Source organism: Felis catus, chromosome C2, assembly GCF_018350175.1.
Source record: "Felis catus isolate Fca126 chromosome C2, F.catus_Fca126_mat1.0, whole genome shotgun sequence".
Taxonomy (NCBI): Eukaryota; Metazoa; Chordata; class Mammalia; order Carnivora; family Felidae; genus Felis; species Felis catus.
Genome location: NC_058376.1, coordinates 127,875,008 through 127,889,609, shown reverse-complemented (window position 1 = coordinate 127,889,609; position 14,602 = coordinate 127,875,008). Strand labels below are relative to the sequence as shown.

At 53.5% G+C, this 14,602-nt stretch overlaps 1 protein-coding gene across 1 annotated transcript in view; it reads left to right on the top strand.

Annotated features, from left to right (window-relative positions):
- Window positions 1-3,984: 3,984 nt before the first annotated feature.
- EPHB1 (EPH receptor B1) overlaps window positions 3,985-14,602 on the top strand; it is a 430,079-nt gene continuing 419,461 nt past the window's right edge. The window contains exon 1 of the mRNA XM_023260542.2: window positions 3,985-4,525. Coding sequence (XP_023116310.1) covers window positions 4,468-4,525 — 58 coding nt within the window. The 5' untranslated portion in view covers window positions 3,985-4,467. The remainder of the gene's footprint in view (window positions 4,526-14,602) is intronic.

Sequence of the window (14,602 nt, the reverse complement as noted above, 5' to 3'; positions counted from 1 at the left end):
GGTTAGCTTTATAATGTGTAGAGTTATCAAGGGAAGTTATACAACTGTGTTCACCAGAAATCTCTTTCAGCCTTTTAGACAGACTCTTTAGAGGTGGGGGGTGAACTGACTGGCTGCCCCAAAACCATCTAGCCAGAAGGACTTCTGAGCTGTAGACAAAGGGTCAAATCACCTTTGGGTTCCTGGGAATCCTTAGCTGCAGGCTTAGAGGTGAGCATCTATAGCTTTGAAGGAGTGATTTAGTGATATCAAATAGCTGGGTGATTAATCAAGAAAACAAGCGAGCATTTGACATCAGAGAGAAAAACAAAATAGCCTAGGAGATGCTTTGGGGAAAATAGGCACCCAGGCTTGCATTCCCCAACCAATGGTGCTTTCAGGGATATTTGCAAATCACAACCCATTGCAAGAGAAAGATCAATTTGCTGCACAGCTAAATTAATATTTAACTTGCTCAAGAAAAGTCAATCCCCTGGGTTATTAGAGAAATTAACAAAAGCCCTAAACTGATGCTATTCTTATCTGAGCCATCAGCATGCTTTCAAAGTCATCAATGCTGTTTTCCTTACCCCTTCTGATCTGATGTGCCCCAACCCCACCCCAATCCAACCCTCTCTTTTAGCCCCTCTTACCTCCCCTCTGACTCTTCCTCTTCTTGCCACAGAACCCTTTCTTCAAACAAAACCTGGTATTGATGCCCCCCGCCCCCCGATACAAAAAGCTGCTGGAATAGAAGGGAGGTCTGGGGCTCCATCCCCTGATCACTCCTGTACTTCCCCACCTGGCAGTCCCCTGAGATGACCTGAGAGCACAGTTTTAAACACCTGGGCAGGAACAGTGACTCCCAAGCCTCATTGTGCAGCAGAATCAAATGGGGTGGGGCCTATAAAATCATATTTGTGGGCCTACCTCATGCCTACTGATTTCAAATTCTCAGGAGTGAAGCTTGGGGAATTAGAAGACATAAGTCAGAAAGTCTTGTGTAATTTGCCTGGTACAGGTTGAAAGACCCTGGCAGAGTTCTCCTTGGGATTCCTGTACCTACGGTTTGCTAGGGTCTTCCCAGCGGTGACGTTTTGCAGTTGGACAGTGGTCTTCAGCCAGGTCTGGAAGAGCCACTCAGAACTGCCCAAAGAGATGTAGCAGGAGACTGTGGGTGGGAGGGACCAGCCGAGGGCCATCAAGACTGCCTGGGCAAGGAGGGGTTTGGGAAGAAGCAGAGGGCAGGAAATTCTACCCACTTCGTTTCAGTTTTGCACGTAAACATCCAGCGCAGTACTTGTTGGCAGAAGGTGTTGAGTAAACAGAAGCCGTTCCCCTCATGTCTGACTGCACCATCTCCCTTCAGCTGTTGCCTTGCCTTCTTCTCCCCCTGGCATTGCTACTGCCTCTGTCATCCTGCCCCACTACACTGCATGCTCCCTCAGAGCAGGGCCTGTGTCCACCGAGTCCCCACAGTCTAGTGCAGGGCCTGCCTGGCTTCATCGCAGGTACTCAATATTTGTTGAGTAAGTGGGTGGGCGTGTGACTAGCCACGTGCCGGGAAAGGGGGACCTGGGTATGGGGGTGTGGAGAGTGAGGGGTTCAAGCTGGCTGAGCCCCCCAGGCCCAGAAGGCAGGTTTCAGGGAGCCTATAGAGAAGTCTGGACACCGCGCCAGAGTGGTTGGTCTTTCTTTAGCAGACAGCGAGGAGCCACTAGTTTTCTGTGCTGGGAAGAGATAAGATCAAGTTTGGCTTCAGGAAGATTGGTTTGGCAGCAGAGTGCAGAAAGATTAGAGGGGGAGGGGACAGAAGCTGGGCAGCTATTCAGACTCCCCAGTTGTCCCGGGGAAGGAACATGGCTGGAATTGAGACAGTCTTGTAAGCCTTGTTTGGGACAAGGGCACTGGGAGGAAGATGTGGCAGAAGTGGACGCTGCCCGACATGCCTCTCAAAAGGCTGTGATGCAGTGAAGGAGAGAAAAGAGTCAGCCTCATCCATCCATCCATGAGTGAGGGGAGCGATGGAGGTACATGAGCAGGTGAAGCTGCCAAGGAATTGTCCAAGGACCCAGGGAGCAGTTTCCAGGGACAGAACCGGTGGAGGGGATCTGCTTTGGAGAGTTGAAGAGGGAACAGTAGAAAGTGGTAAGACAGTGGTAAGAGAATGGGGACCTTGGAAAGGGAGGCAAGGGCTGCAGGACAACTGTTGGTCATCCATTGGCGGGGGCGGGGGTGCTAGGGATCCAAGAGGATGATGGGTAACTGGGGGTGGGTCATTCCCACTGTGATCACTCCAGAGATGTTGGGACACCATTGGTGGTGTATGGCAGGGCAGAGGTCAGCTGGCATGGCGTCAAGATAGATGATGATGGGATCCACCTTTCAGGTGTTGAGGCAGTGTGGGCTGGAGGGTCAGGGAGAGGCAAGAAGCCCTAGTGAGAGTGGGGGAGGAAAAGCAGGATCAGGATAGGGAGAGGAGTTTGGCTGTGACAGAGGGGGTGTGGTCCCAGCAAAGCAGAGACCACACACACACACACACACGCACACACACACACACACACACACACGGTGGGAAATGGACTTAGCAAAGCTTGAGAAGGAGGACAGAGAGCATGGGAGGGTCACCACACCTGCTCACTGTTAATTCATTGACAACTCTGGGAAGGGCTTGATGGGGAAGAGGCAGCCACCTTTGCTGCTGTTAGAGAGGCCATCCAGCAGACCCTCCCTGACCTTGTAGTACCAGACCATCATTAGGTCTGGGGTGGGAGTGCTGGGGTGAGGACACTTCTCCAACACAACATTACAGCCTCAAGGCAGGTCCTCAGTGTAGAACACTGGCTATGTTCAGAGACGGGAAGAGACAGGAGGAGAGGAAGAGTGGGAGCTGGGCCTGGGAGAATCACTCCTACTTCCAGTGCCCTGTCCCCTTGTTGCCCAGTCAAGTCCTTCCAACCCATGTGTGAGGTCTCACCTGCAATTAGGGTGCCTTTTTCTGTGCCCCACTTTGCAAAGCCTTTTGCTGCTTCTACTTCGATCTCTGCTTTTTATAGCAAGCTGTGTTCACCATTGGTCTCTCCCACCTGACCTGACTTCTGGGGTCAGGCCCTCTGTGGATGCTCATAGAATGCATTTGGAAGTGAAAAGTAGACAGAAACTTGTGGAGGACTAGAACAGCAGGGAGTTAGGACGCATATTCAGCGAGCTGTACACACTGGAACAGCAGTCCACAGGTTCTCTGAACCTCCTTCCTTCCTTCCTTCCTTCCTTCCTTCCTTCCTTCCTTCCTTCCTTCCTTCTTTCCTTCAGATATATGCCATCACCTTCACTGTTCAAGGTACTGGGCTTTCTGTAGTAACAAAACACATATGAATCCCAAGAATGGAGATCCTTTCCATTCTAATAAGGGGAGACCCACAATAAACATATTTTAAAAATTTATTTATTTATTTTGAGAGACAGTGTGAGTGGGAGGAGGGGCAAGGAGAGAGGGAGAGAGACAATCCCAAGCAGTCTCCACACTGTTAGTGCAGAGCCCACTGTGGGGTTAGATCCTACCAACAGTGAGATAATGACCTGAGCTGAAATCGAGTTAGATGCCTAAGGACAGATGCCCCTAAACATAATTGATTAGTAACAAAAAGATGTAAAATCCATTCTGTGTTAGAAGGTGAAGTGCTGTGAATAGGAAGGATAGAGTACACCTTCCGGTTGCACTCTAAAGGGTAGCCAGGGCAAGTGTCGCTAAGATGAAATAAGAAAAAATTGATTATTTAAAGCTCACCCAATCCTGGTGTGCTATAAGGAGGGCAAAGCGCCTCAACAGGCTCCTTGACTAGGCCTCCTAAGTCTGGGGCCTCGGGAGCTGGGCAGGCGGGTGCGCTTCTCAGAGAACACCACGAGGGGGAGCCCGGACCCCTCCTAGTGCCTTCCGAGCCCTCCCGCACAGCCTTGCAAGCAAAAGTTTTTCTTAAACTAACAATGCCTGTGTAAGGAGGTGCTCGCGCCTGATTGGACGGGGGAATTTTGCAGGTTTGATTCCTTGATTGGACAGGAGGTGTTAGGGGTGGGGAGAGAGCTGATGGTGGGGGATTCCACTCCCTCCCGCGTCAGTCTGGCCGGCTCCGTCCTCTCGTAGGCTCCGCTGTAGCTCGCAATGTGACACCAGGACGCACACGCACTCGCGCGCTCTCCCCAGCTCACACTCCCTCGCCCTCTCTCTCCCATACACGCGCACGCACACACCCACCTCTCCCATAAACACACACACACACATGCACACCCACACCCACGCGCGCCCGCACCGCCCCACGCGCGCACACTCCCGCCCACGCCCACGCCGCGCTCCGGGGAGTCCGGTCCCAGCTAGAGCGCGAAAGGATACGGAGAAGCCACCGGCGGGGAGTGCAGCGGCGCCCCGGGACGCGGCGCCCTCCCCGCGCGGCCGCTTTGGCTTGGGCTCGGCCTGGGGGCCGCCGGCCGGCGATGGCCCCGGATTGCCTGCTGCTGCTCCTCCTGGCATCCGCAGTGGCCGCTATGGAAGGTAACGTAGCCTCCGCGGAGCAAGTTGGCGGCTGGCAGCTGTATCCCCGGGGCTGGTCTGGATGCTTCGCGCCGCCAGCCTCCCGCGACCGGAGGGCACGGCTGCTGGGGAGCCCCGGCCGCAACCGAGCTCGAGGCTGGGGCGGAACCCCTGGCGCGCCCCCGGCTGGCTCTCGGCGCCAGCAGCTGGTTCTCGAAGCCCCTGGCTACCGCGCCCCGGCGCTCCTGGGCAGCTCGGGTCTCTCGGAGCTCCGGCTCGGCTCGGGGAGCGTGGAGCCCGCTGCATTGCGGTGCAGGCTCCTTAGCTCCGGGGGCGCCCGGTACTGGGGACGAAGGGACGGCTCCGGCCATCCGGCCCCTGGAGTGCGAGCGCCTGTCGGTTCCCTTCCTGTCCCGGCCACGGATGCGCTTAGGTGGCCGTGCGCCACCTCTCCTTTACCTCTGCTCGGGCTCGGGGACTCTGGGCTCGGCGGGCTAGCTCTGAGCGCGGGGACCAGAGCTCTACCCCGGTGCCCCGAAAGTGGCCGCCGGAGGAGAGGGACTGAGTTCATTGGCCGTACCCTCGGGGGACAGTCTGGTGGTCCCGGAGCCCGCGGGAGCTGCATCTTTCCTGGGTCAAGTCGGGGCGAGGCGGACACCTTTGTCGCCTCTTGAGCCTGGGAACGGGGGTGCTGTGGGTGGGTGGTAGGTCCGGCCGAAACTCGCCCAGCATCGTCTTCGCCCCGGAGGGGAGACTCGCCGGCCAGGAGGCAGCGACACTCCCCCTGCTACTTCAGCCTTGGCTGCGCTTTGGGCTGTGGCCGGGCAAGCGCGCCCCGCGGGCACAGCGCCTGGCGCAGCAGGGAGCACCCGCGCTCGGCGGCGCCCGCGAATCCCTGTGGGAAATCCCTGCCTTGCTCCCCGCCCCCCGCCCCTCCCCCGCCCCTGGTCCCAGCCGCTGAGCGCGGGCCGCAGCCCCTCCTGGGAACGCGGCTCGGCCCCCGAGCCGAGCGGAGTTGCTGGGGGGGAAACCACTGTCGGGGTGGTGCGCCGCCACGGCCGGGCTCGCAGCCTCGTTTCCCGGTGGCCGGCGGGTTGAAACTCCGCGGAGGGACTCTGCGCGGGAATCACGCGCAGCGTTCTGAACTGGTGGCTCGCTGGGCTGGTCTGTCCGGTCCCTCTCAAGCTGTTACCCGTTGCCCAGCGGAAACGCCCCCACCCCAGACACCGTGGTCCAGCGCTCCTGACACCTCCGGAAAGCGCTGCCCTTCTCGGAGCGGAGCTGGGGCATTCGGGGCCCCAGGGCGGGGCTGATTCCTTCCCCGCGTGGGGAAGACCACGGTGTGCCGCGTTCGTTCTGGTGGCGGCGCGGGGGTGCGACGATGAATGCCTAGAAAGCTCTCACTTGCTTTTCTGAAGATGGTTTTTTGTCTGCCTCCCGCTGCCCTTCCCGGCTCCTGGTCTTTGTGCGGAGGGGATGCATTTTGGGACGTGCGGGGACTAGAGCTGTGTGGAGCACGGGCGACACCCCGGAGCAGGGATGCTTGGGTTTGACTTACAGAGAGGCAAAGGCGGGAGCAGTTGAAATAGGACAAGCGCAGCGTTTCACACTTCCAAACCGATCAGGACAACCTGGGTGAGCGAGCGTGAACAACGGGCTAGGCGAGGCTGGACTTTGTAGCGTCCAACGTCCTAGCGTCTTTGCGCCCGCCAGAGGGTCAGAGGCTGAGCCTCGGAGAGCAGAGGGGTGCCCACTTTGGGAGCCTGGTCTTGGCACTGGGTCTCCATCGATGAAAGGAGGGCATGCAAGCGAGCAAAATTGTTCGAAGAGCAAGTGCGTGGGAACCCACGTCTGGATGCTCGCAGTTGCCTCCGTAGACGCCTTCTTGGCTCCCGGTCGGCTGCTGGGCTGGAGCTGCCCGAGGGAGAGTACCCTTGTACGGGTGGCGCCCAGCCCTGTATATGCGCCCTGTCACTAGGTGTCCTGGAGTGGCTCCTGTTGTGGGAGTTGTATTCCTTCTCTGCACAGCCCCAGCAACTTTGCCAGCAGCCTGGCAAGAAGAGCCTGGCTTTCTAAGCTGAAAAATCTCTCCAGAAAGGGTTAAAAGAAACACCACATTCAGCAGAATATTAAAGCAGCCCCATCGTCCCTGCTCAGTGCGCAGGGATAGTACACACCATTCACTCCTATCTCTCCTCCAGCGAACACAGACAGGTTCATTTTCTCCTCTTCACACGCAGAGCCGCCTTCCCGCCTGCCTGGCTGGGCTGGGGCCAGCGTCATTGGGTTTGTGATGAGTGAGGGATAATTATCAGAAAAGTGGATCAATGAGCTGCCTACACAGACAACAGATCCCTCCCAAACTCTGCTGTATCTAGGGGTGCCTCTCCTTGCTGGTTTGGCCCCTTAACCTCTCTTTTTTCCCTTAGTGGGGCTCTGGTGGAATTGCACTGGGGCAAGCAGCTCCAAAACCAGGCAGGTCCTTAGCCCAGGCCAGGGCAGGAACAAAGGGACAGTGGCAGCCATGGGCCAGTTGGGGACACTTGGCCAGACAGGCAGGCCCCTATGAGATTCTCTGCCTGGGCGGAAGGAAGGGGCTGGTTGACATGAGGTGTGGGAAATCCACACTGAAAGAGAGCACCCCTCCCTTCCCTCCCCTTCCCCATTTCCATTGGCTCTGCTTTGTGGGGAGAGAGAAGGCATTGTGGGGGGCGGGGAGGAGGCTGCCTGGGGCTTTTAAAGTCTATTTTCAGAGGAGAACAGGGCAGCCTGGGAGGCAGGGATGCTGAAATCCTCTGGCTTTCCGGACACAGAACCGGCCTCTTAGTCTCCAAACACTTGCCTCTTCAAGCTTAAGTCCTTTCACACTGTGTCTGGGGCTTGTTGAAAATGGGCCGCTGGTGTCTACAAGGGAAGACAACCACCTGCCTTCTCCGAGCTGCCCTTTGGCCTGTGCAAAACAGGGTCTGGAGACCTGGCCTTCTTTTGGGCTGTTTCTGCAGCAGTAGGACGTGTTGGGCTGGCAGCAGAACGCCCGCCCTCAGAGTGGACTAAGCATGTTGGCCTTTCTGGGAGGCAGCCATCTGGCATCACTGAAAGCTCATAGCATCTTCCCAGCCCCACCCCTGGCATCCATGAATGACCATATACCTGCAGGTGGCCTCACTGTTTGGACAATGGCTGACCAGAGCTCTCCCAGGAGATCTGCTTTTAGGTGTGGCCTGCAGTGAAGTCCTGGGCTTGCCGTCCTTGAACACACACATGTGTTTGATTTGGTGGTAGATTTCTCAGGGCCTGACAAATAGTGGGTTTTCAGTAGGGGCTGTTGATGCATGAATACACAGCTGAGTTACTGTGCTCCTTTGTGGAGCACACCTTAAAATACAAAGGCACTGAGTTACACCATATGCACTTAAATCTCCATTACAAGTTTATGGGGGAAAACCCCCATCCTCAGCCCCTGTGTCTACCACAGGCCAGCAGGCTAGGCACTGATTGGCTCTTTCTGCATTTTATGTTACTATTTCTTTGCTGTGTGTGCATCTGTTTTGGGTATCTGTGAGTGTACATGAGTCTACAAGCAGTAGCAGGCGCCAAAGATTTAAAAAAGTGTCTGGGAGAGACAAGTAAATTTGAGGAAATTCTATTAGGTGATTTTATTTTCTATGCATTGTGAAAAGGTGGCTATTACTCAGTGTTTGTGGAGGGACCCCCTCAAGCCAGTGAGTGGAATGCTGGTGAGGCAGGGCAACGCAGCTCTGGGTAATTGCTTGAGAAAATTCTTGGCAGTGTAAACAGCTGCAGAGATTGGACCCAGCCCCAGCTTGAACCTTCTGGGTTGACAGAGAATTGTCACCGGTGATGCCCAGGGACATGAGGAAGGCCTGCTGGGCCACATAGTATCCTGCTCCAGCCCCTCCTGCCATTTGTTGATCTGTATAAAACCAGACCTAGATCCCAGAAGCCCTATCCTGGCCCCTCACAAGTATGGATCCTGATTACCAACATGTGCTTTGGGAAGGGCCCCTGAGGCAGAGATAGGATACGGCATCCTGTACAATTGTACCCATCCAGAAGTAATCGTTGATAAAACAGATTGGACTGAAGAAGGGTGGTGTCAAGGTGTGCATGACAGCTCCATGACCCCTTCTTCTGGATCTAGTGTGTGGACCCACCCCCACCCCGTTCACTAGAAGCTACCTCTTCTCTAGTTGGTTGAATGAATTTCAGGAACTTGGGGTAGTGGAGGAGGTGTAGGGTCAGGAATGGGGTCTGACTACAGGATGGGGCGGAGATCTACACAAAGTGGAGACAGAGGCTGGATTGTGAAGGCAGATTTTTCATCTTCCAACTCTGTGGCTGGGGAAAATCAGTCCCCTGGGCCAAGTGTCTTTCTCTGTACAGTGGGTCATGAAGCTCACCTGTCCCAACCTTAGAAGTTGGGCAAGTTATATATGTTATGAGGATACACCTGTACTAGTTCAAAACTAGAGATGCTGTTAAAGTCAAAGATACATTTTTATTATTGAATCAAAACAGTCATCTATAACTATTCTATAAGAGTTCTTAATACCACTCAAATTCAGGAGCATAAGTCTTTGGCAGTGTGAGCCAAGGGTTAAAGCAATTTTAAAAGCCAGAAGAGCAGAGTATCATCTTGGGCAGTGGTTCTCAGGCTTCAGGAATCTTCATGGCACCTAGGCAGTTTGTTGTAGGCTCATGGGCTCTAACCCCCAAAGTTCAGCAGGTCTGGATGGAAATCTGTTTCTGGCCTCCCTGTAAAGATCCTGATGTAGCGCTTCCTGGAAACACTGCCCAAGGGGAGGTTCTCAATGAGGCTGCAGCCAGAAATCATGGGCAGTCTTGCTCCCCTTTGTACTTACTGAGTCAGAATGGCCTGGAAATCTGTATTTTTAACAAAGGGCTCCAGTGATTCAGATGCAGGCCACCTGGCACCAGTATATTTGGGAGCTGCTGGTAATAGCCAGCACTTAACATAGGTGTTGTTCTAGGTACTTTACATAAGTCAGTTCATTTAATCTGTACAACGTCTGTATCAGGTATTGTTATCAACCCTACTCTCCCATTTTTCAGGTTAGAAGACTGAAATACAGAGTAGAGAAGTCATTTGGTAAGGTCACATAGCTAGTTAAGTGTCAGTGCACTTGAACCCAGGTGGTCAGATTCTGGAATCTGTGTTCTTAACCATCCACCTTACCTCACCACTTTTGTAGGCTTTGCGTGAAGAAAGGTTCAGATTGGCCTGAATCCACAGGCTGAAAGAATTCTGATGCTAACTCGGCCATTGAGTACTTCATTGATTACTGGGCACTCCATGCTTCCATGGTCATGGGAGAAGGGATGAGTGAAGTGTTCAGATAACCCCAACACTTCAGCTTGAACACCAGTCTCTGTATAGCTCCCTTCCTGCCCCTTCTTCCCACCTCCCACCCTACACACCTACACACACACACACACACACACACACACACACACACACACACACTGCTGGAGACCCGTACCACAGCATGGCTTATGATCAGGAATCTAGTGGAAGGACTGGAGTATCTTTCCTCCTCTCCTCTCCCTGCCCTGGCCAGCTTCCCAAAGAAGAAATGATTACTGGCACGTGTCCCCAAAGGGGATGGGTGTGAGCACCCTGTGCATTCTGGGAGTAGTGGAGGTGGCACATGGGACCCTTACCTGTCTCCACCTGATAGCCTAGAGCACATCCGTCCGCCTGGATTTCAGGAGTTTGCATTCCTTGGAAGAGCTCCCTTTATGTCTCCCTCTTCTGCACTAGCCACTTAAGCAACCTGAATATTTCTGTTAGATTTCCATGTCTCCAAAGGTGGTGGAGAAACAGAGCATTGGATGCCTGCCCTTCTGAGGAAATTACTATAGTAATAAAGTAATGCCCTGGGAGAGATTTCATATTTAAAAGCAAAATAGTACATGAGAAATTCCTCAGCTCCTTTTGTGGATTCCATTTCAATTTCAGCAACAGTTGGGGCTCTCGGTCAGAGTGTGTTTGTGCTTGGAGAGGGGGCATTGACTGGCCAAGTCAGGGCCACCTGCTCCATCAAAGACCCCTGACACCTGACGTCTGAGCTGCCTCTCTGGCTTTAGTGGATCACTCCTCTGGGGATTAGAGAAATGGGAACACACTTTCCAGGGAGGCCTGGAGGATGGGGAGTTGGCTCTTTGCTAATGGAAAACTGCTTTCCACCTGGCCTAACACACAGGGAGCAACCAGATGCATCTTTAGCTCTCTCCCTCCCTGTGCCTCAGTTTTCTCATTGCTGAATCAGACTAGAGGAGAGGTTGTTAGGGTGGAGAAGGTTAGCAGGGGTTTGGGGTGGGGGCAAACCCCAGGGTAGAAGCAGTGTAGAAGTAGGAGGTGGACAATTATAGGATGGTCTGGGGCGGTGGGGCATGGTGACCCCCTGGCTAATTGTGGGTGGGGTGTGGCTCCTCACAGACTGGCGGGATTTCTGCGGGGGCAGCTCAGGACCCAATTTTGGGGCACCGGAGATGAGTGAGGGGGAGCGTGGCTGGCATCAAGAAAGGCCTTAGCCTAGTGCCTCCCTCAAGTTCCCTGCTCTAGGGACCTCCCACTGGCCAACAGCAGGCCCAGTCTGTGTAGGTGGTACAGCGGGCCCTGGAGCCACGGTCCCTGCTGGCCACATGTGGTATCACCTGCTGGGTGTCTCTCAGTGCAACTGGCTTGTAAGTTTGCCTCCAACTTAGTGAATGAGGTTTCATTTCCACAGCCTAGAAGAGGCATCTTGCTCACCTGCTCACTCACTGCCCAGCCAGCACGGAGCATTCCTCAGCTCTGTGAGAGAACGAGCAGAGCTGAAGATGTCGGAGCCCTTTACCATACTGCAAGACCCTGCTGACCAGTGGGGCTTCAGGCCAATCTGTTTGCTAAAGAGGAAAGAGGATAGGAAGAAGGACCTGTTTCCCCCTCTGTCACCTGTAGCCACGTTCCGGTCAGTTGAAATCCCAGCAGCACAGACAATGCCATAGCAGCTGCTTAAGGAGGCTGCACTGTCCCCTCATGGAAGTTTCCCCTAGAGTTCTTGGTAGCAGAGCTGGGCCAATATGGACACGTACAGGAAATTTCTTGAGAATTACCAGGACTCATTTCTGCCTGCAAATTGCACCTGAGGCCCTGATCTCTCCTCTCTCCCCTTCGGCTTCCTGGCAGCAAGTGAAAAAAATGACTGATTTGAATTTAACCTCCTTACACTGCTTCTCCATCCCCCAGTGGAGGTGATAATGAGCGGAGAAATGGGCAGAGGCAGGTGACCAGGAGGGGAGGGGCCAAGTGAGGGGAGCAGGGGCCCCAGGCTGTTGCCTAACATTAGTCTCTGAGGTGTCTTGGGGCTGTGTAAGCTCCAGAGAGTCAAGACAAGGGGTGGGACATAAAAAGAAGAAACTTTCCAGAAATCCTGTACCTTAGTGGCACTAGAACCAGAACTGAACTAAGTTCTCATCTGCCTATGGAGCATTTACCACATGCTGGACCCTATGTATATCTTGATCCCCATATGCTTAATATTGAAGCAATCATTCTCCCATTTTATAGGTGAGGAAGCTGAGGCTCTGAGAGTTTAAGTTACTGACTCAAGAACTAAGATGCAAACTCAAGTTTTGACAGGTTTGACAACTCCCCAGGCCTCTGCTTCCCAGTTCAGCACCTTTTCCATTAACGTTACTTATTCATAAATTAAATCAGGGCACATCTATTAAGCACCAGCCGTTTACTGTCCTGCCAAGTGCTGTCAAAGGTACCAGACAGTGCCATGGGTCTCCACATTTAGGTCCTTTGGCCAGGCTCTCCTTTTGCTCTCTGGAACTGCCCCACCTGTGCCCCAAACTGGAAGAAAACCTTTTTGTATTTTCCTACATGTACTTTGCCTTTCCCGTGTGCTCCCCGGCAGTTAGATCCCCACTGTGGTCATTATTGGTTTTCTTTTTGCTGGATGTCCATCTGGCTCTTGTCTCTGATGAGCTGTTTTGCTTAGGTGATTGCAGTTTGACATCTGTGCCTGGCTCTTAGTGGTGGGAGTTGGAGGACCATGGGGAGTGGGGTCACCGTGGGTCTCCTGGAGCTCCGTCCACAGGCCCACCTTCCAGGGGAAGGGAGAGCTGTGGGTGCTTACCTTTGGAGACCCCACCCCCCGGGGTTCTGTCCTGTGGGCCCTGTCCTGCCTGGGGCTGTGTTGCTTCTTGAGTTCTGGCTGTTCCCACCCACCTTGCCAGATGTGAACACCATGACATCAGAGAAGGATGTTGGGATTTAGCATCAGCTTTGAGCATGGAGGGACGTGTGGGAGGATTGGGAGGAGAGCACCTCAGTGTCCTAGTCTCACTGGACAGTGGTCGCCCTGGAGGCTGTGATTGTGGAAAGGGCTGAACAGGAGCACCAGGAATAATTGCAGGCAGCCCCATTGACAGTGGAGGCTGAGAAAATGCCTTATCTGCGAGAGGCAGCTGGGCCTTGCAGTTAATTATTCTGTTGTTTTCCTCTTGCTGTTTTTCCAGCACATCAAGGTAGGACCTTTGCCCTTGGCTTTCTCATTGAGGCTAAGGCTGGAACTGGGTGGTAAGCTTGGAGGAGGGGAGAAGGAGAGAGGAGGAGCCTCACTGGGGAAAGGTGGAAGGGGAGCCATCCTGGGATGCTTTCAACCCCTTAGGCAATGCGTCCAAATGGTCTGGGTGGAGGAGCACAGGCTGTAACTTTTGGGGCAGGGAAGAGGGTTTCAATAGCATCAGAAAATCCACTGAGTTTTGGCGGATGCCCAGGGGCATGTGTTGGGCACAGGTCAGACCATATTTTGGGTATCAGACCATAGATTGATATTTCGGTTTACCTTGGCCACTACCTGTGAGTCTCTTCCAGCATCTTCATGACCAGTGGAAGACCCTTCACAGTCTAGGTCCTCCTTTTATCCTCTCCTCCTGGCCAGCAGCATCTCCTGCTGCTTCATTCCCCCCTGCTCCACACAGCACACATGCACACATGCACACACACTCCACAGGTACACACACCCTGAGCAACATCCCTATTTCTTTTTTCCCATCTGTGCAGAGGCCAAACTGAGCCTTCTGTTGCTGTGTGCCTCTGGGTCTGCACCTGCTCACTCTGCCTTTGTTATATTTCTCACCGATCTTTTCCTGGCTAACCCTAACTTATTCTTCAGAATTCACAACAGTGGTCACCTTCTCTTGGAAACCTTCCTCCGAGCCCCAGTCTGGATTAGGTGGTCTGCTGGTCTCTACCACAGCTGCCTCTGCTTCCCTCTTGGGGAGCACATTCCCCATTGGTCTATACTTGGATGTTGCTTTTGCTGGATACCCCATAGTGCTGTGAGCCTCTGAAGGGTAGGGCTCTATCTTAATTGTCATGATATTCCCAGCATGTGCCACATAGGTAGGTAGAATCAACAAGTATGTGTTGTGTAAAAACCTGAAATCATGTCACATGTGGTAGTTTAAAACATCTCTGCAAAGTTTTAGATGCCCTTCTTGTCAAAGTATGAAGCCCATTCCTCTCCTCTTGAATATGGGTTGGCCTTCTTACTCCATCTAATGAATAGAACATGGCAGAAGTGATCCTGCGTAATGTTGGAGGTGAGATCATTGAGGATTCCAGCCTCTTCCCTGCTCTCTCTCTCCTGGCCTGCTTGCCTTTGTGACCCAGCCACCATATTGTGAGGAAGCCGAAGCCACATGGAGAGGCCATGTGTAGCCCCAGCCCCAATCCCAGCTCACCGTCAGCATCAAATGCCAGACATTGGAGTGAGGGGGTTTCAGATGGTTGTAGCCCCCATCCTTCCAGTCTACCCTGCTGGCTCCCAGTGGGAAGAGACAGGCTTTCCTCACTGAGCCCTGTCCGAATCATAGATTTGTGAACAAAGCAGATGTTGTCACTGTTGAAAACTATGAAATTTGGGGTTGGTATGGTATGCAGCAATTGATGACCAAAATATCCTAGGAGAAGTAGTAGAAGAAAAATTGTTTAGAGAAGACCAGAGGGAAACTGGGGAGGGGGAAGAGATATGTTACCTCATTCATTCAACATTTACC